Here is a 26,870-nt window from a genome sequence, read left to right as displayed (position 1 = left end):
GTAAATTATAGCAACAGTGGTAGATGTGTTCATTTCATCGGTAAATGAATGAAATCATCAGGAGCAATGATGCATGACATAATTAGGCTCACTATTTATTATTTTTCATAGTTAACCTAGTTGTTGACAAAAATGCTGTCATTTGGTATAAGATACTGATGAGAGTGGCTTGCTCCCATGGAGAAGTCACTTGTTATTGGAATGTCTTTTCACATGGCAGATTTTCCAATTTAGAAACTTGAGTTCAGACTTCAGGACATGATTCTGGATGAGCGTTTACTGTAACTGAAATTTTGACATTAAAAAAAAGAAAGTTTTTTACTTTTACAGGTTTTAATAATAGTTTGCTCATTTCTAATGTAAGGAAGATTCTTTTTAAAAGAAATGGTAGGGACGTATGCTGACCTTATTAATTGTTTTTTACTCTCCTAAAATCTTGCTGTTGTATTTTTGAAAATGGAACTAATTGTTCTTTGGTTAGTTAAAAGTGAATATTTTCAAGGAAAGCAAGCTTCGTAGTTGAAGCAAATGCTTACTTCCCATTGTAAAGTATGCATAGTTCTCAGAGCAACTATTGCAATTTCTAACACCAAGATATGGAGGCATTCAGTCTAAGAAGGCTGTGGAATTTTCATTGTCAGAGGTGTCAAAAAAGAGTAGGTCCATATTTACACTGGTTAATCTAGGTAGCTTTATCCTGAGTCGGAGGAAAGAAAGTCAGTTTTAGAGATTCCTTCTACCTGGCATTTCCATAAAATGTTATCTAATTCTAAGAAAATAAAAGAAAATAAAAGCCTTCACTATTTGGGCTAAAATAAAAGTAAGTACACACTGAACAAAATGTTGCCTGTGGAAACGCAGGATAGTAGCTGGAAGAGCTGACTGCAAGTCATTTCATTCACTGCTTGTCTGTATATTGAGCTTTAAAGTTATCCAGATTATGTCCTCACTTTTAAGAGATAGGTTGGTATTACAGGAACAAAACAACATAGTAACTTGTATAGATAATTATTGACTAAGGAGGGAGGTTCACAGGAGCAGTTTGTGTTGATCGGATTCTGCTAGGAGATGTTACTTAGAATTATTTATAATTTAGATACTATTAAATATATAGTGTGCAGTAATTGTAATGGTGATGTTATCCAGTCTCCATATAATGTTTTTTTTATACTGCTTCTTAAACAAAGATTTCATTTCATGAAGGTACTTGTTAGAAACCATTTAATTCAAAAAAAAAAAAAAAAGACTTTCGTTGCAGTTCTAAGGTTGATGATGTTATGTCTTGCCCTTCACAAATAGACTTTAATTTCTGAAAATAAGGAAAGAAATCTAGACTTAATTTGAGCAAGATACTGTCAGAAAACAAGGAGATAGTGCTGGGAGATTTTAGCTTCACAGTAAGAAAGTTTTTTCCTGAAGTTCCCTGGTTTTTAGCATAGGCTCTCAAGCAAATAGAAACTTTAAGGCCAGGAGGTGATAATAAATACCTTATGTGGCAGTTATAATAATTATGAACATTTAAGCAGAGACCAGTGCGTGATTTCTCCCTCATCACCTTTTTTCCATACATAGTCAGCATAGCAAATAGTGTCTGCTGTTTTTCTAGTTTGCTTTCCCAATTCAATATTTTAGAATCTATTAGCATATGAAAGTTTCTTCTCACTCTCTGGTGCCTTCTGGCTCCGACCGTACACATCATCTTTCAACTTCCAAAATACACAGTCGTGCCGTACATTGAATTAAGCCCATACTCTGTTCTGTGCTAGTCAGCTGGGATGCTCGTCCCTCCCAGACCTCTATGATCTTGCCTCTGCCCTTTTATTGTCTATATTTCTACACTACTCCTCCTCTCTGTGCATGCAAACAGCATGCAATCACTACATATAAGATCAGTGTATTTAATATACTTGGGTGCTTAATGAAAAAAATGAATCTGTTAATCAGATTGCAGAGAAAGGGGCAGCATTAAAGCAATGAGGCAGAGAGAAAGAGTGGTATTTGTGCATTTCCTTCTCAGGGACTGAGAATGATGACCCACAAAGAAAGATGGAAGAAAATAAGGTTCCTAAATTGCATTGTGCCCCTGGCTATCTGCCCTGCCTCTCTTTGTGAGGGTTGCAGTCTCTGTTTAGGGTTACTTTACCAAGCAGAAAATGGTGACAGAAGCCATTTCAGCTGTTCCCTTTCAATCAATCAGTGTTGATGACTGAGCACCATAATTAGCGCACAGGCAATCATCAAGGCAGAGTGTGCTTTGATTAGGTATTCCTCACTTTGTCAGAGATTTAGTTTTGGTGTAGTCTGCTCCCCATAATTCTCCCATTCCATTTTCCCCTGTCTCCAAACACTTCCATATGTTTTTGGTTTTGTTAAAAAACACATTGATCGCTCCATGAATTTTTCATTATCATTACATTACAAGTGGTAACGTACCCCAGTGAGGCTTCATCGAGATATTAATAATTCTAATGATTAATATAAAAACAGAAATTAGTATCCCCTGATAGAGATAGAGCCTGTCTATCCATTTCCTCTTCCTCTCATCATGCCTGTACAAGGACCAAATTGAAATCAATAACTAACTGGGCACAAGTTATGTTTAATAGCTGGTTTATGTCCCTTTGAGCTATACCTAGTTATATTAAAACAGGTAGGTCATAAACCTTACAGTTATTCACATTGTACATGCCTACTGTGATCCTTTGTATTACAAGCATTAATCTCAGAGCAGCTGGAGAACCCAGCTCCTTTTATTTTTCAGTTAATATTTGAAATTAATTTTTCTAAAGTAGTAGGTGCTATGCACAAGGTGAGATGAGTATCAAGGAATTCAAATGCTTTGGGACCCGGCTGGGACCACAGTTTGACAGTGAGTTAGATGCAATGCACAATGTGGTAGGGCCAACCTAACTCACCTATCTGTCAAGGGCTACTGCTCAAGGCTCCTTAGCTCTTATCTTCTCACTGACCCTCACCCATCTCTTCTGTTGGGCATATTTGCATTTCAGGGAGATTCATATAGTTCACAGAGCACACAGAAAATTTGGCTTTTAAACATAAAGAGGTTCATACACTGATTACAATTATCCTTGCATACTATGCAAGACAGAAAAGGAGGTGAACTTCACAAGAGTACAATGTCCTGAAGTATTATGTGAATTTGTTGTGAATAGGAGCTCTTGAATGGCTGCTGGAAGAAGTATAATGTAGCTCCCAGCAGGTTAATATACCTGTACTACAGTTTGGCTAAATCCAGTATCTGAGCTTAGCTATGTTAAAACTAGCATTGTGTTCTTTAGGCATACTCTAAAACACTCCAATCGATTCCAATCTCAATCCATATTCCTATCATATAACTATAATGGTTCAGAAAGAGCTATTAGGTGCATTAAGTTATTGTGAATTAAAATCAATACACAAAGCTTGGCTGCATCCTAATAGACCATTGCAATAGATGGCTTTGAAAGAAGCCTTAGTCCTGTTGCAGAGCAATAGGAGATATTGGGGGGGTGGGATGGTGGCTAGCATTTTTCATTTGTTTGTTCTAAATAGCACTGGTCCAAATAGCAAAATAAATCCATAAGCTACTGTTTGATTCTGGAAAAATATATATATATTATTTAAGGTACTGTTTATTCATTAATGTGAATGAACAAGCTCAAACTCATGCCTTGTTGAAGATGATAATAAAACTGTAATTGAAAAAAGTGAGACGAAGTACATGCATAAGGACAGTGGCAAGTGAAAGCCAGATTTAAAATATCCTTCCTTGAATATTTTCTTCAGCTTCTAGGACATGAACTAGCTTCTTGCTGTAGGCAAGGGGACTTTTTTGTTAGTACAACCAGCTTTCTAATTAGTCTGTTTGAAAAGCAGAGAATCTGAGAAAGGTGGATTTAGGTGCCAATATTGTGACATAGCCCATTGGCACAATAAGATATTGAAAGAAAATAATACTTTAATTATACAAGATTTTGTATGTTTGAAACCTTCATCTTTCTTTTAGTGTTATTAAGGGGTGGGGATTGTGTTATGTTTTGCAGCAACTTTTATAACCGTTGCTAGTGGGAGAATTTCTGTAACGAGAGAATTAAATGTTTCAATTAAATTTTGGTCATTGATTCTAACATGAAGTAATGTACATTACTGTTCAATTAAAAATAACAAGCTGCTGTGCTGTTCCTAGCCAAATATAATCCCCTAAACAGTGGTCAATAAAGCAGCTGAGGAAATTAAGTATTTGGGGCTACTTATTTCACTAAATTCTTTTGGGGAAAGAAATGCAAAATAGCTAATATTTAAAAGTGGGGGATTAGTTCTTTCATGAGTCAAGAAAAAAAGTAATTATGTGTAGCAACAAGACAAAAGCATCCTGTGCTTGAAAATGTTTTAGTTATGGTTCATGATGCCTTCTTAGTGCTTCTTGTCAGTTCTAATGGCTGTGCTTGGTCATCCAGCAGCCATTGGAAGGGTGTTGAGTGATCCAGTAATGAGAGTGGATTTCACTCTTGGGAGCAGTTTCTTAGCATTTGCCAGGTGATAGAAGTTTTTAAGTGTCACAGTGAATATTCACGCCATGTGATTGCTGAGGCTCTGCTTGGGCTATGTGAATCATTTAATGTGCCTGTCCACGGCTCCTAGGGTCAGTGCTGAACACAGATTGACAGTCTCACCCACAAGCTTGATTTCTTGCTTCAGTTTTTTCCTCTCTCTTCCTATTTTAGCTATAAAAAAAGGGAAGATGTAATGAATACAGAGTTCCATTTAATGAATACAGTGTCAATATTAAAGTATTATATCCCAGTGTGTTCAGAAAATTCTGATGAGTAGACACAGAGGTCATTTTCATATGCTTTATGAATTCTAACCACCCATATAATTACCTAATTTTGAAACTCTCTTCCAAGCACAGTAGAAGCACATAAGGCCATCCATCTGCAGTCTGAGTTGAGCCTCAGTGAGTGTTGTAAATCCTAGCAGAGATCAGTTTCTCTGATCTGACAAGCCAATAACTTTTTGTTCACTTACTAATTTCTGTAGAGCCTCCTGGCTAGGAAGTTTTTCTCCCCACAGTAAGCGGAAAAGAGGATTCAGCTGAGCAGGAGAATAATACCAAACATTTTATTTTGCTTTAGCTTTTCCTTTTATAAAGAGTGTCCTGTCTTTTTTTCATCATTTATATCATCAGAAAAAGCATAAGACTGCCATAAACGAGCATAACAGAGCAGTTTATGATGGCTCCATATATAGTTTCTGTCCTGAAATGTCTCAACTTAAAGCCACAGAATCCACCATTGTAATTAGAGAAAAGTCTGTCTTGTTGCGTGTTAAATGATCATTAACAGGTGGGCTGAGACCACCACTTGGTTGTAAACAGGTCACTGAATGCAAATTTTCCTTCCTTTCGTATTTAGTGAGAGTGTTGTGTTGAAGATTTGAATGGTGCTTTTCCTCTTCTCTCAAGAGGATTTTCTGTAATTTGTCCAACAAGAGAGAATCTATTCAAAAATACCAGATCCTCCAAAATTTGTTTTCACAGAACAGCTCAAATACACCTATCAAAGCTTGGAGTTTAAAGTCGCTATTCTACTTTCTATTAAAAATCATCCTGAGCCATCTGGGTTTAGGGATATATTTTTCCATACATGTAAATTGTCCCTGAATGCTCCACAAGCAATTATTCTCTTGCTCTCTTTCCCTGCCACCTCTAAGGACTAAATTTAATGCTTGACTTTACCACCACCCTCTGTAGCACAGTTACAAATTGCTGTTACTCTCGGATTGTCTAACTTGTTAAAACAATCAAGTTGAACTCAGAGTAATTGTCCTTTTCTGGTATTTCGCTTGAGTATTACTCCTCCTGTTTCCAAATGTGAAGGTACCCTCTGCCCAAAAGCTTGTCTCTTCCTTTTATTTTTAGCTTTATAAGGTGGTAAAGTAGAGGAAATAAAAAGATTACTTCAGGCCTACAGTCACACTGTTACTTACAAACTATTGGTATGTGTCTGAGAATTTCATCAGAGTAAATAAAAACTATATTTTGTATTCTTAATCCTAGACTCTTGAAATCCATTCACCCTGCACGAGGCCAAATTACAATCTCTGCTGTTAGCTTGTGGTTTTACCCTGGCAAGTCCTTTCAAGGGTGAAACTTTTCTCTCCTGGGTCAAGGCATCTTCCTTTCGGATCCCACGTTCCTTCGTTCTCATGTAATTCTTGCTTTCCACTATTTGATCTTATTCTCTTAAACTCATGGTTCACCACAACACAGATATATATGTAAGTGCAAATGTTTTAAAGCATTAAACAGGCTAAAAGGAAAACCTCTGGTTAATGCGTTTCTTCCTGACCCAGCACACTTGGATTCAGTTCTCAGATGTACAGGCCCTGCAATCTGTGCATTCCACTTCCGCACATGGAAAATGGTGATGATAACTCTCTTCTTCCTCAAATGAGTATTTCAGTGATAAACACTAATTTGTGAAGCTCAAATAACACTGTGTTGAGCGTCTGAAGATATGTTCAGGTAAGTCACCTGAGCTGATTAACCATCCTCTGATACCAAAAGGAGCACGTTCTTGGTATTTCCCTCACTGCTGCTTGTACAGTCTTACTCCATTGCTTGTACTGGCTCTGGCATTTGTCTGGACCCCTGGTGATCAGATCAACTCACTCAACAAAAATGGAGTAGATTTGTGCTGGATGAAGAGTTGAATTACTTTATTAAAGGAGCCAAGGATCACCAGAGCTATTGCATAAGAGTGTAGCAAGTTCTGAAATTATATCAGTTGTAAAATGCGTCCTGTTCCTAAATTACATCTTGATATGTAGCATCTTCCTTTAAATATTTATAACCCTAATAAATTATCAAGTCTTCTTGCAAACTTGATCTCTGCTGTCCCAGAGTCATTTCATCTTTCCCAATCCTTTTCTGTGTTATGTTGCCTTAATCTTGGGTCTGCCGTTTGCCTTCCTAAGGGCACTATCCAGCTTCTGTTGCTTTAGGGGATAATCATTCCTGGAACCAGACTTTGCCTTCTTACAGTTGTAAAAAGCAATGTCCACAGCTTCACCTAATATAAATATTACCTGGTTGCTGCTGACTTTCATTTTCCTGTGGGCATTATGGGCTGTGTAAAATCCTTTGATCCCATTGAGTATTAAACACACCCTCCTCTGTATCAGGGCAGCACACTTAGATCCCAAGTAAACGCCAGGTAGTGATGACCATGGAGCTATTTTGAGAATGAGTCCTAACCAGGGGCTTAGTAGTGCTGCATTCAGTTACAGAATGACAGAATCACAGAATGGTTGAGGTTGGAAGGGACCTCTGAAGATCATCTAGTCCAAGCCCCCTGCTGAGCAGGATCACCTTGAGCACATTGTGCAGGATGGCATCCAGGCGGGCCTTGAATATCTCCAGAGAAGAAGACTCCACAGCCTCTCTGGGCAACCTGTCCTAGCGCTCTGTCACTCTCAGTTAATGACAAGGAGACACACTAGGAGTAAAGTAGAAGGAAAATAGCTCCTCAAGATTCACCATTGCACTTGGTTGCCTGTGGAAGAAAAGACATCCCCTAAATATATCTGATCAGGATTGAATTAATTGGGGTCCAGTGAAAGCTGACCACTGATGTGAATTTAGCCACCTCCAAACTCAATAGTTAGCATGTGAGCGCTGGCCACCTGCTTTGTACAAGCTTATTTTTATTCCCATTATTTTTCTGTTGAGTAGGTGAGAAGTGTATTGGCTGTTTTTGCTTTGTGTATTTTCTTTTTAAAAGCTCTTTCTCCAGGAAGGAAGTAATCATTTTTAACATCAATATTGTAGCAGTATGTTATCTCTTTCCATAGGGAGCTCACAAAACACTCTCCCAGTATACAAAAAAAAAAAAAAACAGCTGGCATAGTTTCAGCTTGCGGCATTGATGGGGGAAGAAAAATCAAAACAAATACTTTTGTCCTGTTTCAGTGCCTTCTGAGAATTGTAAACAATTACATAAAGAAAAAGTAGCGATATATTTGTTTCATTTTCTTTGGAATATGTTTAAATATTTTACTGCTCCGGGCTTCAGCAGAAATTGGGAAATGTTAGTTGCTTTGCATACAGATATTTGACCATTTATATTTCAATATATGTATAACTCACTGGACACTTTTTTTTTTGGTAAAACTCTCAACAGCAAACAGTATTACGTAGCTTAATAAAAGTGTGAAATTAGCCACAAAAAATGCATTTTAAAGAGTGCTTTAAATCAGTGCAATTAGCAATTGCTTTTTTAGCAAATTGAATAAAAATTTAATTTATGAACAACTATTTTCTAATAACTCAGAAATAATAAGAAAAAATCCTTTCTAATATGAAAATTTTCAATATCTGAAATATCCTTTGCACACATAAATCTTTAGAATTTTGTGCCAAATATGCTTAGATTCATAAATTACAATTTTTTGTGGAAACATTTTTGTATTAGTGTGAGTATACATGTAGGAAATCTCTCATCCAAATAATCAGAAAAACTGTATTCCGTCTGTGTTTTCATCTAGGAGAGGCTTTCATCAACTTAGTCTCAATTCCTTTAATGTTTCTGGAACCCAGTCACTGGAAAACTACTTTAAAAATTCACTTGCATTTGCTGTCCTCCATTTTTATTTCATTTGGCTGATCTTGGATAATTTGGAAGAAGGGAATTGATTCTGACAACTGGGAAATAGTACCTTGATGGGCAGTCAACCTTCCTGGGTTATGTTCATTTGTTTGTTATGGGTTTTTGTTTGTTTTTGTTTGGTTGGTTGTTTTAGGGTGGGTATTTTTGGTTGCTTTTTTGTTTGTTTGCTTGTTTTCTGATTTTCCTGAAGACAGAAAAGAACATCCTGCCAGGAAAGTCTCCTTGCTTGCTTTGTTGGCAGCATCCTCAGCATATGGCTATCCTCATGAACGTTAACTTAATCATTTAAATATGGTGCTTTTTTATTCCAAGTTTCTATCTCCTGCACTTCAGAGGTACCTGTTCAGAAAGAATGACATACTAGGAAACTAAAAATACTCTTGAATTTGTGAGTGGTACTTTGGCTTCTGAGGTATTGACAGAGTTGAGTCGTAGAATACTAAAAAAAAAAAAAAACAGTTCATTAAAACACTAACAAAAATGCCTCTGGAGATATGTTTAGAGTTTGGGCCACAAAAGCTGTTTTGTTTTCTTCTGTATGCTCATGGTTTATGTAGACTGGGAAGTAATGGTGGCAAGGTTGCTTTGTGTGCTTGTAATTGTCACAGAACTAGAATTTTACACCTCCAAATAGATCTTTCTGGTAAACTCATAGTAAATTACAGCGTAATGCAAAAGATTAAAGGGAATAAATGTATCATATTTTGAAGAAAAAAATACACTAGTGTTACAGAGCCATCGTGAATTTTTTCAGGGTTTTGATGATTTTGTTCTGCTCAGGTAGATCAGGCAGATGTTCTCAGAGAAAATGAAAAACAACCGTAAGTGAGATCTATCTATGGCAAATGTATTTCTGTGCTCAGAAATATGATCTTTTTTTGTGTTTTATTTCAAGAAGATGTGAAAGGTAATGTCTAGAAATTAAATACTCAACAGGAAGAATAATACAGAAAGGCGGCAGAGGATAGAGAAATTAAAGTTAGCCAAACTCATCTCTTCCTGGAAATATTATTAGAAGTATTAATAAAACAAAAATAATAAAAGAGGGAGAGAGAAAACAGAACTTGAAAAGAAGAAAAAGAAAAGCATATTGTTTGGAAATCTTACCAACCAATTCCAACTTCCAGTTATTTATTTGTATCCTTTATTATGGTCATCTTTTTGATGCATATTCACCAATGGTTCTTATAGACATACTCAAGTGCCTTGATTGATTCTTCCTAAACAAAACAAATAGATGATCTTTGGAGAAATCAACTTAAAAAAAAAAAATTGACCATTTGATATTCAGATTTAGATTACAGTCAAAGGACAAGAGAAATGTCTGTTGCTACAGCATGGCCTGTTTCACCATGGTTTTCTTTCCTTATGGCATGAATTAAGTCACATTTGTCAGATACAGTATTTACCCAGCCAGTGGAAAATGTGGCAGCATGGTAGAATCCTTCATATTTATGGACAGACATACGAGTGCATGTCTGCCACGCTGAGCATAAGTGCAGACAGAAGGAGTTACTGAAAAGCATTTAAGTTGTAATGTCACAACAGAAGATTTACTTCTGAAATATATAATAGAGGAGAAAATTTCTTACTGGGAGTTTGAGATAATTCTGCTGAAGTAAATACATAACAAAATAGCATCTTGAAGAATGGAAGAGGCACTGCTAAAAATATGTTGGAAAATTTTTTGTAAAACATTCTTAAATAAATTCTCCTCTTTTTTTTTTTTTTAAAAAAAAGGTACCTTAATGTGTCAAGCCCTTGCTTCACTAACAGTTGACCCCTTTGTTTTCTGTGTAGGAAGAACCCTTTGTCATGGTGTCTGAAAACGTTCTGGGAAAACCGAAGAAATATCAGGGCTTCTCAATAGATGTTTTGGAAGCCTTGGCCAATTATCTTGGCTTTAAATACGAAATTTATGTTGCACCAGATCACAAGTATGGGAGTCCTCAAGATGATGGCTCGTGGAATGGACTGATAGGAGAACTGGTATTTAAGGTAAGGTTATTAATAACTTATTAAATAAAGCCATGTAATAAAACTAAGTAATACATTTGCATTTGCTTGTAACCTTTCTTAATGAGTCCTTGATAACATTTTGTTCATCGCCTCTGTTCACAGCATCTGATAGTGTGCCCAGGTGCATTAGAAGACAAAGAAAAAGCTAGAAACAGTTCTGGGTGGCAACTAATTAAGTAGGGGCTCTTTTTTCCATCCAGAGCACAGCAGTATGAAATCTGAATACAGTCAAATAATGGGATGCACAGCATCCTCATTAGTTTGGCAAGACCTGACACAAATGAGTTGAAGAGGTTGTTGTAAAGAGAAAAAATTGGTGTTGCAGTAATTAGTGATACATTACATAAATAATGTATAGCACTTAGAAAAATGTTGGTGTGATGAATGCATGAAATATATAATCAACAGAAAATGTTTTATTGATATATAATAACACTTACATTATGCAGATGTATGAATCAAGAGTAGTATATTCTCTATTCTGTAATTAATAAACCATTTAGTCTACTTAATTTTACATTAAATGTTCAATATTGTATCATAAACAAATTAAACCAAATGTGCCATTTTTTTTCCACTCTTCACATCTTATCATCTACTCTCAGTTTCTTCCACTGAGAGGGAAAGAAATGGCTGGGCAGACTCTACTGTGCTAATGTCTCTTTGGTGTTGTGAACATATATATTTTATTTGCTCTTAGTTAACCTGTACATGCAGTTTTTACAGCTATATAGGTGCAGGTTTTACCGCTACAGAACCCAACGTTTGTTGTTTTTCTTTAAATAACTGCAGTAAATATTCATGTAAATAATTTACTGGTGGTTTATAGAAATTCTTTTCCAAATCTGCAGGTGAAATTTAATTGATAGCCAGCAAAGAATAAGGAACAATGCAGTCAGACATAGGATTTATTAAGTACTTGAACTAAAACATAGCAAATTGCTGGAAAACAGATCTTGCAGTAAAGAAAAAATGCTCAAAACAAAAATTCAAAAAATGAAGTAATGATCCACGTGAAAAAGAAAATCACTTATAGTCTTAACTTATTCTGCTTGCCTGAGCAGTACATAGTCTGCTAGAATGGAAAACAACCATACGTGCCATAACCATGGCACAGTTTGTACATCTACATTGTAGTAATAAACTTCCTTTGTTGTCTCCCTATGCATTTATGAAGCCTAAATGTGGTATGCTGTAATCATACATGGTGAGCTGGAACAATTTAGAAAATCAAATTTTCTTCCAACTTCAAAAATTTTAGAACTAAATATTCCTTTTCTAACTATTAGACTAACACCAGAATTGCCTATTGATCTATTTTTATCATTTTTCTGCTCCTTAAATCTGATGTTATACCATACTCTACTCTCCATAGTACACAGCAAAGGATTCTGCTGGACACTGCATAACTCAGGCTGGAGGCGTCCTAGTCCTAGATGGCTCTGGAGATAGAAGCAGTCCTGGAACATTTTTTGTTTGAAAGAAATGATTCATAAGGCAGCAATCACAACAACTGAAATCAGACAGTTTTAATGAAAGAATATATATGGCATTCTTGTTCCCTTACTAGGCAGGGATTTGCGTAACACTAACACCCCCTAAGGCAGTAACCACTAGATCTGTAAATACATGTCACGGGTATTTGCCTGTCTGCTACCATTTTGTTGTAAATGACTCTTAATGGATGTGAAATTCTTCTGTACAAGTATATGTAGAGGATATGAAGAGTTAACAGAACTGCACTTGGAATGTGAAACCCTTGTGATATGAAGAGTTAACAGAACTGCACTTGAAGTGTGAAACACTTGTTTCCTCAGTACAATAGCAGTGTATCATTTTTCTAGCATCTTCCTTACCCCTTGTATAATTAACAGTAAAGGTTCACTGTGTCCTTCCCTTTTTCTGTCCCTCTTGAGGCAAAAGAGAACCTCTGGGCGAGCAGCCAGTGTGTATCTACCCCTTACCAAGTGCAAGCTGTTCTTGAAAGGCTGCTTTCTTATTTACTGTGAACTGAGTTTCTGCTCCCAGAACTCAAATATCTATCTGCTTGGCAACTTTGCAAGGGGAAGCAAGGTAGCAAAGAATAGTTTTAAGTTAAAGGTCTGACATGTTTAAAACAGTGTTTCCTTGTTTTCCCGATCAAGTATTACATGATAGTCTGGCCAACATGTGGAGAAAATCCAGAAACAGAGAGGGTGCTCTTTGCCTGTTAGTGCACGAGCCAGAAATGAGTTGGGAACAATGTATTTCTACAAAAAACAAGTCCCACTCAACTACAATGGAAAATAGCTGCCTTCTCTTTTTGAGTACATCTCATTAAAAAGGATGTCTGTGGCTGCTACAGATGTGTCTCATGAAACGGTAGTTGCTGCAACAAGCACGTAATTTCTGTGTTCAAGACCAATATACGCTACTTGCATTAAAACAATTCAGAGCCCTGTAGTGGGCTCTTGTGCAGGCCATGTGATGGAAGTCTTGTGCTGCAAAGTGCATGCCCTACATCCTCACAGCCATACAGAGTTGAGCTTCTGCCAAGTTTACTCTGTTCCTGCTCCAGGGACAAGGTATTCCTGTCCCTAGTGACTGCTGAAATAGGAGCTGGTGTCAGCAGATCAAAGCAGCTGGTCCTTAACGTGAATAGGGAACCCACTCAAGCCTCCTCTCCTTCGTTTTTCAGGTCTTATATGAGGTACACCTTTGATTCATACACCTTCTCCTTTCAACATAACCTGAACGTAACCAGGAAATGAACTGAGGCTTTTAGTGCATCCCACAGAGCTTCAGCTCACAAGCAGGATTAGAGTTCAGAGGGCAGCAGCTTCCTATAGAGAGGCTGAAGCCCATCTCGGGGGAGCAGTCCCTTACTGCAAGTCTTTCTTTTGCCACTAGTTACCATTTTGCAGCACTTTCTTTGGTTGCCCTCAAAACCACGTTAACAGAGGGACAAACCTGTGTGACAGGCAAAGAAGGTGGTTAATGCCACTTGTGGGAGAGCATAGTAGGCTCTAGCATGGCTCTGGACACTCTGGTGAACTTCGTATTCATAAACTTATTTCGCACATTGCATGATGCTACCTCATTTGCCTTTTTTTTTTTTTTTTTTTTCCAATTGAGGAGCCATCAAGAAGTAAATGGCATAGGATTAACCACCTGATTCCACTTAGGTCTATCAGAAATGGAAGGCCAAAAACATGCCCAAGAACTTCTAAGAGAAACTACAAGCAAAGTAGAAGGCTCTTAAAAGGCTCTTTTTGTTTTTTAATGCATCTTCCTAAGGGAAGCAGCACAGGAATGAAGAAAGCACACCAGGAATCCAAAGTAACAAGAAAAAGTAGTAGTTTAGTAAAGGCAGAATTATTTGTGTGTGTGTCAACCTCAGCAAAACAGTCTCTCTAATTAATTTTTGCATGTCCATGTTAATGACTGCATAGCGTGTGTGACTGTGGTTTATTGCTTCCAGCATTCATTGAAACTTGATTTAACATTGAAAGTGGATAAAACGAAAGGCCTCCTGGGAGCAATTTGGTAGATTCATGTATTTTCCCTATTCTTGGTCATGAACCACAGGAATCATCATAAGATCACTCACTTTACATGTGCATGAGGTGTACTGCTTAAGCAATAGAAAAGAGAATTTCTAGGCATTGCTGATGAGCTGATTCTGTGACACAGATAGCAAGACCATCAGGCCCAGCTGGTCACTTATTTTAGATTTTCTGATTCTGGAAATGTTGCTCTATAATGACTTCAAGAGACCTGCTGTTCACTAATATAAACTCCTAAGCAGGTCACCTGAACAAAAATAATGCCCTCTACTGCTTTTCAGGCAAACAGTTTCAGGATTCAGAGTTTCATTCATCAGAAATGTGTTAAACAGACATCTAAGATACTGATAGTTGGTTGATTTTGGCACTGTGAAAGCTGAGTGGAGAGTTTTACATATTTATAATTCAGATTGGCAGCTTTACTTCTAAATATTGACATAATTATATGCATTTACCTTTCTATCTCAGAAGCACTAAGCGAACCTTGACTACTTCAAACTGATGTCTCCTCTGATCCAATTTGACACATTAATGACAAGCATTTAATTTTTTCATCTTCCAATTTAATACAAGGTGACAGAATCTGTGCATAATTAAGAATGCTCAGCTTCTGTGGATAAACTGTTAAGTTAAACCTAAGTGTGGTTTTGTATTAAACGTGCAGTTCTCTACTAATCTGACGCTTATGATTTGATTTAGTAAGTTAAGAATATGAGTTGTAATAGTTCAGTATAACCTTAATTTATATATAGAAAAGTAGGTAAACACATGAGTACTGAGAAAACAGGACTTATATCTCTCCTTTCCGTTTCTGATTTTACTAACTTTATTTTTTTATAGCAAGAGATAACTATTATCACAATTGCTGCTGCAGTATGATAAAGGAAATGCAACATTTCCATTAGGACAACGTTGTTCCTTTATCATGGCTGGCTGATAAGCAGAGTGGAACTGTAATGCTATGGAATGTGGAGAGACTACTCCCCAGGGATGTAAAATAGAAGCAGTATTTCCATTAATATAACATACTGTGCCCTTCAGTGTATTTCATGGAGAAATATGTTCTTCACCTAAAAGAAAATGAAAGAAGAAAAATCTGTTAATCCTCCAGTAATCTTTTTTTTTTTTTTCCCCTAAAAGAATCTCTGCTTATGTATATTGGTTTTCACTGAAGAATCTTTAAACATCTTACACACACAACTTCAGTAGTACCCCACAATAATCTAGTGCAGTAAGGAAGTGTTTTAGTAACATGCTGATAATTAATATCCTAGCTAACGTTAGAAAAAAGAGGCAAAGTATTACTTAGTGGTTCCATGTGTCCTCCTGTAACCCATTTCACTTTTGTATACACTTTCAGGAAAAAGAAATAATAACATATTCACTAAATATGATGGTATTTTCCTGCTTGACAACTGTTGGTATAGATTTGGAAATTTCTTTGAAAGCACATTTATGGTCACAATCACGGAAAACATTTCAAATGAAAACTGATTTGCAAGGACTGAACTGTCAGGAGATACTGTGAATCGCTCAAGTCATTTGTTGGCTAAAAGTTTTATAATCAGAGGACAGAGAGACTCAGCTGGTGCTTCCATGGACAGTTTTGATAAGTTTTTACTTTAATTACTTACTAGAGTTTTGAGTTTACTGCTGCTGTTGGGCAGTTAAATCATCACTCACAAAAGGTTAATAGAAAGGGACATGAAGTGCATTTGTGGAGTCATGCTTTCAGCTGTGTACATCAACACAGCTTCATTTAAGACACTACAGAATCTAATCTAATAATTAAAGATGAATCTCTAATTCATTGCTTATAAGCAAACCAAACACCTTTTTGTCTAAATCGTCAGGCCACCAGCTACCTTCCACTATTTTCTCAAGCCAGTGAAAATTAACGTAAATGAAGTAACATCATGTAAACCAAAGACTTCAGTGCACTGTGATTAAAAATATGTCTGTACCATGGATGGCAGAGTGTTTTGCAGATGGTATTTTGCAGATAATTAACAAATTTCATTCTGATCAGTTTCAGCTTTCATACATTGCCACTTAATAGTTCACATTTCTGAGAAGCTGTTAAGATCTTTGGACAAGAACAAAGAAACTCAAGACAGTTAATAAAATTGGCTCAGTACTGAGACTTTCATGCATTTGTGCTCTTCCAAGAGACCGCAGAAGTGGATTGAATCAAACCAGTAGCAGCTTTAAGTATTTTAAGTGTTCTTTTTCATGTTAAAGTATATAAAATTCACTATTGTTTTCTTCAGTATTTGGTCTTTTTTAAACAGTGTTATTGTGTCTGCTTTAAATACCCTTTCTTGTTTTCACTGCAGTTCTAATTGTATCTATAAAAAATAAAATAGCACTTGCTGTAATTGTGCCCGGTGTCTCTGGAGACTTAATACCCAGACATGCTGTGGAATACAATGATTAGTTCAAGGAATGTTATTCATTCCCCTTTCATCTGAAATGGGTTCTTTAAATTAGAAAATATATAGATATATAAATGGCACAAAGGAAGTCCAAGGTAGCTGCAGCACAGGTTGTTGTAGGAATTGCTATTGCAGGAGGATATGGGAGAACTAGTACTGAAGGAACGCATGGAGTATCTGCTATTCTGTACTTCACACTCTGCAGCCAAGTTGGTATTTTTCAGAATGTCAGGCACCCCAAATGCCCCAGTACATATACGACAGTCTTTGTCAGGCAGTGGTCCTTCAACATGAGCGTCATGTCATCAAAATGTTGGATATCATATAGCTCAGTCAGGAACTAATTTCTGATCAAAAATGCTATACTCAAGGTCTGCCTTTTGCCACAGTGACAATGATGACTTCAATGAGCCAAGAAAAATAACAGGAAGTAGATTTCCTCGAGCTATTGCCTGTAGTTGAAGTATTTAGATTTCTTGGAAAAAGTAGTAATTTGGAGAGCTAATATTCGTGAGTCCACTAAACAAAGTTCACTCACAGAAGCTAAGACAGGTGATACAGCTATTCTGTTGAATACTTACATTTTAAAGTTTGTGTATATTGTGACTAAGCTATTGGCCTTGGCATCTGCTTTTCTATGATAAAATTAGCTGCTATAGATGAAGGAGGAACAAAGATCTTTTCTGTAGCTCCTGCTCATACATGTTATTCTCTCTTTCCTCAGAGAGCTGACATAGGGATCTCTGCCCTGACCATTACCCCTGACAGGGAAAATGTGGTGGACTTCACTACACGTTACATGGACTACTCGGTGGGCGTGCTGCTTCGGAAAGCAGAGAAGACTGTGGACATGTTTGCCTGCTTGGCACCGTTTGATCTCTCCCTGTGGGCGTGCATAGCTGGTACTGTGCTGCTGGTAGGGCTGCTGGTCTACCTCTTGAACTGGCTCAACCCTCCGCGTCTTCAGATGGGATCCATGACCTCCACAACACTCTACAACTCCATGTGGTTTGTGTACGGATCCTTTGTGCAACAAGGTAAGAGAAAGAAGGAGACTGCCTCTGAGATAAAACCTGTGCATCCTCTCAGTTGCCATAGATACCATCCTTCTCCCTGCCTTCTGCTACCCATGAGGGACTGGGAGCACTGGAAAGCCATGTGCTGTGAGGTTTCTAAGGCATTCAACAACCTAGTGTGGGAACCATGAGAAGTTCGGAAGCACTATATGCTAATTTGTTTTAATTTGTAGTTGTCTAATTAGAGAAGGATGATTTCTTGTGCTGGAGAAAGAAATATTTGTTATCACCTGCTCAACAATTATTCATAGTTAATGTGAGTGCTGTATTTTGATGCAGTCAGAAAATGCTGGTGTATGGTTTTTGAACTAAGTTTACATGGTCACCAGTGCTAAATGTGCTAAGTGGTTTTACTGTGTCTGGTATCCTTTCCTCCCTCTTCTGATTTATCTTAATTTTCCCATATAACTTTTAGACTCAGCCAAGCTTCTCTGGCCTCCCTGGATGCTTCTCCTTCCTTCCCCTTAGCATCTGGTGTAGCCCAGTTTGGTTTATATTCCCAAGTCCTTCACAGTCTATCTCTTTTGGCAGAGATTTAACCATGTATCCTGAAGGCATCAGGGACAACAGACCTTGGCTTGGTATATACTTTTTAAAATTCTAACCTACAAATCAGAGGGGTAATGCAAAGTAGAATAAGGAAACAGCTTTCATATAAGAAGATGGTTCAGGTATTAACACTTGACAACAAAATAGAACAGATACTTTCTGGTATTTATGCACATAATTGTTTGTCAGTCTGTACTGGCACTGCAGATATGCCTCTTTGTAACTCCATGGGGCATCTGCACTAGAAAAAGCCAAGGCCACTGCAGCTTCAAAACATTCATTTTTTTGATGGAATGCTGTAGGGAAAAGCATTCTATTTACATAATGCTGGCAACATAATTTAGAAATTACCTTATTTGCAGTTAGAAACAATTAGATGACATTCTTAAAAGTTGATGGTATGCATGTAAATCATCTGAAACTTTCGGGGGGGGGGGGGGGGGTGTTGGGAAGAAGAAAGTAGCACCGCCATCCAAAAAAAGAATAAAAGCTGAGGCTGAGGATGTCCACAAGAGGTATGTTTTTAAATGCATCAACCTAGAGAGAATACTTTTGGAATTACCATTTTCATTGAGCAGTGATGGCCAGCTGAGGAAAGCTGAGATTGTTTTATGTTTGTTTGTTTGTTCGTTTATTAAGAAAAACAAAGACTTCAGAGCCAGCTTAGTGCTACCAGAGTTTTTTTTTAATTGTATGTAGGTGGATTTTCAAATTTTCTTTCCGTCCAAAATATTCCCAATGTAACTGTTTAGGGAATCCAACTGTGAGAGAGCAGTTGGTCCGTTACAGAACTAGACTCATTACATCTGTCTGCCTTTTAGGTTAAAACTTGTGAATTAGTTTCTTTACTGCATGAATGTGAGGTGGTTTTACATAAGTTTATTGCTTGATATTATCCTTAGCACCCCTGCTGTACTCCCAACATCATTAGTCCTTAAAAGCTTTATAGGAGACTGCCCAGCAAGGTTTCAAAGGAGGCAAAGCTAGTTTAATCACACACTTCAGTCTCATGAATTATTATTTGAATTGTTTGCCTTATGTCTAGCCAAGTAAACCTGTGTTGCCCAGTGTCCAAAAGTTTCCCGAGTCATAGATCAAAAGTGCTAGCCTGCAGGAGAACACTTCAACAGATGCTTGGATAGCATGTAAAGAAACGGGGTTTCAGACCAATCAGTAAAGTGAGTGCTTGGGGAGGGCTGAATTAATGCTTTGAACAAAGCAGGAAGATGAGGAGAAAATAAGATTAAAAGAACTGAGACCAAATAACAACAAAAAAAATGAATTTACTGGAAAAAGAATTTACTGGAAAAATAAGAGGAATTTGCAGATCCACATCTGCTCCCTATGGATTATGAGATGCAAATCAGTATTAATAAAAGCTGCTGGTGGGACATGGCAGCTCAAAGCACCAAAACTGTTGTGGGACTTGAGGAAAAAATAATCACAGAACTTAAGTGTGAGGCATTTATTTAGAGAAAGAGAGATCTTACCACCCTACCGAGAAGAATTCCTGCAGAACTCTTTAGAATCCACTACAGTAATCTAAAATGTTCATGTTTTTCTTACTGAGTGAGGGTAAGCTGTACATACATCTCTCCTTCAAATTACAAGCAGAAGGACAGTCCTTAATTTGTTAGAAGGGAAAATAACACATTTAATATGGTTGATACTAGAATATAGGAAACTTACAGACTAACTTAAACATAAAGGCTCAAAGGACTTCAAAAATCCAGCGTGAAATAGTAAAAGATCCATTTATAATGTCAGCCTGCATTTCACATTCAATTTGAATATCACAAAAAAAACTGTATTAGCTGAAGCTTTATTGTTTACTAACCCTTGTGAATACAGACAAATGAAAGTAATTTCCATTGACGGACTAACTGGCTATTGTGGTAATTTTGCTTCTGTTTTCACTCATCAGCTCTTCATTCAGCAGAAGAATGTGCAGGTTTTATTTGTTTTGGAATAGCCAGTCTGTTGCTATTAATTGTGATTGACTTATCTTAAGTGCGGCAGCATAGGACATTTCAAATACTGTCACGTTCACTTAAGAAGTCTTTCAGCTGTGGATTTAAAACATGCCAAGGTACTCATTTCTGTTATCAAAACACACAGCCAAAGATGCTTTTATACCCTGCAACAAAACAGCAGGAACCGAGGATTGCTAGTGCTTTGATAATGCTGGATTCTTTGTCTGAGGCTAGCCAGCATGTTCTGGTATCACCTTTTCTTTCTTTCCTCTAGCTAGAGGAAAGATTTGCAAGCACAGAGGCTGGCTCCAGAACCACCACAGGTCGGAAGAGGAAGGAGTATAAAAGTGAAAAGTATAAAAATATAAATCCTTCCTTAAGGAATCATGTAACTATTTTAATGATACAGAAGGGGTTTCTTTTTCTTGTTTCCTCTGAAATAGTTGAAAATTCTGCAGTTTTTAGTAGGCAGATTTGGTCTACTGTGTCAGGTTATATTTTATGTCAGCCTGTCTGAAGTTCTGATCAAATTCTTTTAACAAGTTCTAACATTCACAATTTTTGAAACACCAGAGAAAAAATACTGTGTCATTGTCTGTGGACTAGAGTCAGCACAGTCCTCTCTGGTAGTTTTTAAGGCTAGGAATTACTGTCATACTCTTTAGCAAAATTTCAGTACTTTTTGTTTCCTTAAAGGTAGACTGTGGAACTAGAATTAGGAGTCTATTAGCCTTTTATTTGCTACAGAAACATAAAGCTTAAATTTAGTCTGCTAAATATTTTTGCTGAAGAAGATTCAGAAGTTGGCAGAGGATGGGTCTTGCTAGACTTGCTGCTTGCTTGTGACAGGTATACACACTAAGCCAAATCCTCAAAGCTAAAATTTAAGCAGAATATTTCTGTACTTGCTTGCTTGAATACTTTTGTATACACTGCTTCATACATTGTTTAAACTTGGGTCTTGAACTTAGCTTTCAATTTCTTTTTTTTTCCCATGTTGAAGTGACCACACAGTCTAGATACCACATCTGAAAGTCTGGTAATATAGAAGTATATTTTCTCTCAGTTCCCCTTTTAATTTTACATTCATTCATTGCAGGTATCAGAGTGTATGTATTTATATATATATATTATTTATTTATTTATTTATGTGTAAGTTGCATGTAGATTTTGGTTAGAAAAGAGAGTTGTGAGCATAGAGCTGAAATGTGGTTGGATAGGCTCAATTCATATAAAGTGTGCTTTTCAATGAAAAATGATGACCATTAGAGTGCTTGGTCTTACTACTGAATCTCTGCAAGCACAGATCTGCAATCTGCAGTCTGTGACCACTGTGAAGGCAAAACCATTTCAATGATATTGGCCATACACTGCTGTGGATTAGATTAAAAACAAATGCTTTGGACTCTACTGTTCACCCAAGCATGAAATTCTGTAGCATCTCTTTTATCCCTCATTTGTTTATTTATGTCTAAAGATGCAGCAAATTCACAGGTTGAGACTGTAGAGTATTTTGGTTATTTTGAAACGTAGCTTCATGTTTTCCAAATTTGTTCTTTTCCACTTGCTCATATTAGAAAAGTAACTTGCATTTTGATTTTTTTTTCAAAATTAACTTCTTTAAGTTGGGCAGAAAGTGCTTTCAAGGTTTCCTTTTCAGTTCATTACCAGCAGGAACTGTTTGGTGGTACTTAATCTTTTGTAGGTTTCCTCTCTCTCTCTCCTTATATATTTCCCCTTGGCTTCCTAATCCACTCCTCAAAGGTTTTTCTCTCTGCCTGCCTCACGCTGCAGCTGGGGCTCAACATTGCTGCAGCTTTCCTCTTGAGTATCACTCCTATTGACTCTCTCAAGCCCTCTATTGTTATACGTTCAGCAAAGGCCAACAAAGGGAAGTGCAGAGTTGTGCACCTGTGGAGGAACTCCTCCATGCACCAGCGCATGCTGAGGGAGACTGGCTGGAAAGCAGCTTTGCAGAAAAGGACCTCAGGTCCTGGTGGACACCAAGGTGAACTTCAGTCAGCAGTGTGCCGTTGCAGCAAAGAAGGCTAGCGGTATCCTGGGCTGCATTAGGCAAAGTATTGCCAGCCAGTCGAGGGAGGTGATCCTGCCCCTTACCATCAGCGATAAGGCCACACCTGGAGTACTGTGCTCCCCCTTGTGAGAGAAACTCGGAGAGATTCCAGCAAAGGCCAACTCAGATCATTAAGGGACAGTGATGATTATGGGACAACCTCTCCTAAGAGGAGAGCGGGGACTGTTCAGCCTAGAGAAGAGGAAAAGCTCAGGGGGTTTTCATCAATGTCTGTAAATACTTGAAGGGAGGGTGCAAAGAGGATGGAGCCAGGTCCTTTTCAAGGGTGCCCAGTGGCAGGACAAGAGGCAATGGGCACCAAATGGAACCCAGAAAGGCCCATCAGGATCAGGAAACAACTCTTTACTGTGTGGAGGACGGAACAGTGGAACAGGTTGCCCACAGATGACCTCTAGAGGTCCCTTCCAACCTAACCTACTCTGAGTGGTATGTCCTAATTCTATACTATACAGTATTTGCTCAGTTTTCTGAAATCCTATACAGCTCCATTTGTCTTTCTCTTCTGTCCTAGTATTGATGCTACTCTCTCAAATTTTGCCCTCAATAGAACGAGGCGTTGTTGAAAACCTGCTATATGACCAGGGACCAGGAAATTGGTCCCAATGCATAAATTAGATTTAATAAAAACTTATTAGTAAAAACTTTACTAAAAACTTCATGGAGATTAATTGAATCAACCTACTGCAGTGGCAGAATGTCTACTTATACTTGCTGAGGACCTAGTTTAATATCCTGAAAGTTTTCTGTTAGCTTCCTACTGTTTTATGGGCACTTGTTATGAAATATTCTAGAAAGCATTCTGCTATCATTATTACTGGAGAAAAGCAATGATTTAGAAAACAGAAATTCAGATTTAGAGTTATTCACAACTCTTTTTGTATAATAGATTGTTTTTTTTTTCAGACACATGAAATGCTGCATAAGTTTTAGCAGGAACTTCCAGAGGAATGTTCCAGAGGGTTTTCTTTTGAGAGTATCCTTTCAAATTTGGCTTCACATTACAGTGATGATCTTGCTTAGTTTAATAGAATTGCTCTGAATGTAGACAAACTAGTGAAGTTATACTAAAAATTACAATGTTTTGTCTTTAATATAAAATACACAATAGAAAGACTTCTGTCTCTTCTACCTCTTATCCTGTTATGTTCATTTTACTTTGAATTTTTCTGTAAGAGGAGATATTTCTGAACTTGTCTGGCAGGATTTTAGATTATGCAGGTAAAGATGCAGGGCTGTGTTTCACTTGGATACATCTTAAAGAAAGAGAGGAGGCAGATAGTGGGGGTTTTGTTTGCTTAGGTGGTTAGCTGGTTTTTGTTTTTTTTTGGTGGTGGTGGTGGGTTTGGTTTTGGTTTTTGCTATAACAGGACATATCTTCAAAATTGCTGAATCATTCAAGATTTAATCACTTCTCAATGATCCCAACAAAATGAATATTCACTATTGTTTTATAAATAGGGTTTGACCATAGGATAATATGTACTAAAAATGAAAAAGTATTCTTTTGTTCAGAGATCTTAGTATTCTTACTTAACCTATAGAGATTATGAAATAAATGATGTGAAAGCATCACTGATGGGTCATTTTTTTATCCCCTTATGTTTTGGCTTGTTTAAAATGCTGATCACAACAGGAGGTTTCAATTGGTCATCAGCGGTGTCAGCAATGGTCAATTATGTTCATAATGCCCAGTAAATGAGCGAATCTTACTGTTTGCCTTGTTAAAATTACATTTCATAAGAGCAGTAAGACAGGCTTCAAGCCTTGGTACTTCTACGCCATTATAATACTTCTCAGACGGTTAAAGCCGCTCAGACTTCTCAGTCTTGTTCCTTGTATTACTACCCAAGGCGTGATATAAGCCTCCTGAAATGCACTGCCTGGAGTGTGCTGTTGCTTAATAAATTACTCCATCTTGCTTATCTTACTCTTGGCATATCCATATCAGCAGGAAAACATTATCCTGTAACAATGCATATTCCTAGTGACATTTTCTCCTATTTAACTGTACACCAAACTCTCTGTATTTAATATGCAGAGGAAAACTCTAAAAATTTTTGAAAAAATGTTAGCTATCAATTATATCTTCACATGTGATATTTAGCAGTGAAACCTAAATATTTTTAAGCTTAACAACTCAAAAAAATCCAGTGTATAGGCTTTAAGACTAACACCTAGATCCTAATTTGGATTCTGCTTCTAAGTTTCTGGCTGACCATAGAAACTTTAATTGATATCTTGTGCCCTGGTTCTCAGTTGTAAAGTAGAAATATTACGTACCTTCCTTCATAAAAGCTTGCTTTATGTCTTCTGATAGAAAGCATAACTTAAATGCCAATCTCATTAATTAAGGTTTATTTTAACTGCTCTTCGAACTTATGCCAGGTCTATTCCAGTAACAAGGAGAATAGACTTGCCGAGCCTAAAATGCACTTAAAAACCGGGCATTGATCTGGGAAAATGGAAGTCAGATGCCAAACATGTTAGAAAGCAAGCCAGTTTCCATGTTTTTCTAGCACATACACCGGCAGGTATATTTGCAACATTATCGTTCTACCTTTAAACATGAAATGCCCAAATTCACATTTTAGTATACTAAATCTAGGAATATGTATTAGTGTGTATATCTACCTTCATAAAGTCATCTCTCTAAAACATGTACTGCATTCCTGTAGTACCCATACCATTTTCCATGTCTTAATTGTTTGGCCAGCCCTTTTGACAGCATGAAAAAACAACTACATTTTGGCAATTGTCTTGTATGCATCAAACTACAAGCGATCAATGGAATTGACGAAATATGCTGAGAATTATTGTCCTGTATACAGTACTTATTTGCAAACACTGACTGTAACTTTATGTGCATGGCACTTTCAGAGGTTTGTTTGTCTCTTTTTGAAAATGTAATTCCAAGGAATAACCATGCTCTAAGTAAAGTGTTCATAGTATGGGCATTTGTTTGCAGCAGCATGATATCACTAGCATTAAACTGCCAAGCAATATGCTTAGATTTTTCCCTAAATTGAGGTTAAGACTCAGGCAATCCTCAGAGGCATCTAAAATAATGGATTTCTATATCTTGTGTGCACCTGCTTTCTTGAGTAATAGCACTGTGTACATGGGGCAGTATATTTAGAGATGTTGTGTCTGACGCACCTCCTGTGAGGAGCTGGAGAACGAATGGCAGTGCGAAAGCCCGAAAACCACCTTCCTTCCCCTAGGACTTACTCCAAGCCTGATTAATTGCCTAAGAAGGTAATGTCTGTCTGTATAAATGCTGAACAAAGCAAATGAGGCAAAAGGAAAAGTAGAATGTGGATGTCCATGGCATCTCTTCGCCTTCCTCTATTCTTTTAGAAGAATATTTACTCAGAACAATTTCTTTAATTGCTATTTCTAATAATGTTTCTAATAGACTATATACTATATCTGGATAGAGAATGGATATGTTAGATTCAGGTTAAGTAATCAGTTCTGACTTTTCAGAGTTCATCTGTGTATAATAGATATTTAATGGAGGAAATGGGGAAGAACAACTTAGCCAGGAACTGAATGTTTCTTATACTGAAAAAGGAATGTAACCCACATTTTCATCTGCAAAGATGTTTAGAAGCTGAAGAGGCAAGCCTTACTTGTCCTGCTAATTGATTTCCCTGCCCAGAAGCTTACACTTAAGTTGGCAATTTTGTCTGCTTAAGATAAGGAGGAAGTGAGAAATCAGTTTTAGCTTCATTAAAAATGCTCCCTTCTGCTTGGATGAGAGCAATGTCATCTACAAACTGATCAGCGTTTTCAGAGGAGGTTTTCTGAGGCACCAAACGAGCGTGAGTTTAGAGGGGAACCCATGGTAGTTTTCCATTGCTTTTCTGGTCTGCAGGGAGTCCCTCCTCTGCAACAGCTGTGCCATAGCTTTACCCGCCCATGTGTCTCTTCTTCATACCAGCAGCTGGTGGGTAGGTGCCAGGAAAATTGTCTGCAAAATGTAAAGGCAGGAGTAGAAAAGAGGATTTGAAGCTGTTGGCAAAATTGTCTCCTTTATTCAACTGTTGAAGTGTGTTTTTTGTTTGTTTGTTTTCCTCAGACCTCTTCTACTGTTAAAATGTGTAGAAAAGGAGTAGGCCAAAATTAATGTTGAAAGGAAACAAATAATGCTACAAGATGAGTCTTCTAACTTAGCCACCCCATTGTTTTCCCTGATTGCTGAGATGAAGTTCCACTCCCATTTCAGTAAATGTGGGAAAAAGAAAGCTGTGGGGTTTTTTTTGTTTGTTTTGTTTTGTTTTCAGTTTTTGTTTTGTTTTTTTTTTTTTTCATTTTGTTAGCTTCCCAGCAATTGCTATGGTAGCGTCCTGTAGCTGCTGCTTAATTTTTATTCTTCCACCCTCAACAGGAGACGAGAGATGACAAAGCAGGACATCACCTTTCCAGTGCTTTTTCAGCTAGTGAGACGGTGTTAGGTTAAAAATGTGTGATGCCTCATCTGCCAGACAAGAAATGAGATGAAAGAAC

At 37.3% G+C, this 26,870-nt stretch overlaps 1 protein-coding gene across 13 annotated transcripts in view; it reads left to right on the top strand.

The window, feature by feature from the left end:
• Positions 1-26,870, top strand: part of GRID2 (glutamate ionotropic receptor delta type subunit 2) — an 800,504-nt gene that overhangs the window by 640,805 nt on the left and 132,829 nt on the right. For all 13 annotated transcript variants that reach the window (XM_080592187.1, XM_080592186.1, XM_080592181.1 and 10 more), the window contains 2 exons: positions 10,470-10,667; positions 17,393-17,705. In XM_080592187.1, coding sequence (XP_080448313.1) covers positions 10,470-10,667; positions 17,393-17,705 — 511 coding nt within the window. The remainder of the gene's footprint in view (positions 1-10,469; positions 10,668-17,392; positions 17,706-26,870) is intronic.

Source organism: Anser brachyrhynchus (assembly GCF_964034855.1).
Source record: "Anser brachyrhynchus genome assembly, chromosome: 4".
In the NCBI taxonomy this organism is placed as follows: Eukaryota; Metazoa; Chordata; class Aves; order Anseriformes; family Anatidae; genus Anser; species Anser brachyrhynchus.
The sequence above is the reverse complement of the archived record's forward strand: the minus strand, read 5'-3'. Positions and strand labels throughout refer to the sequence as shown.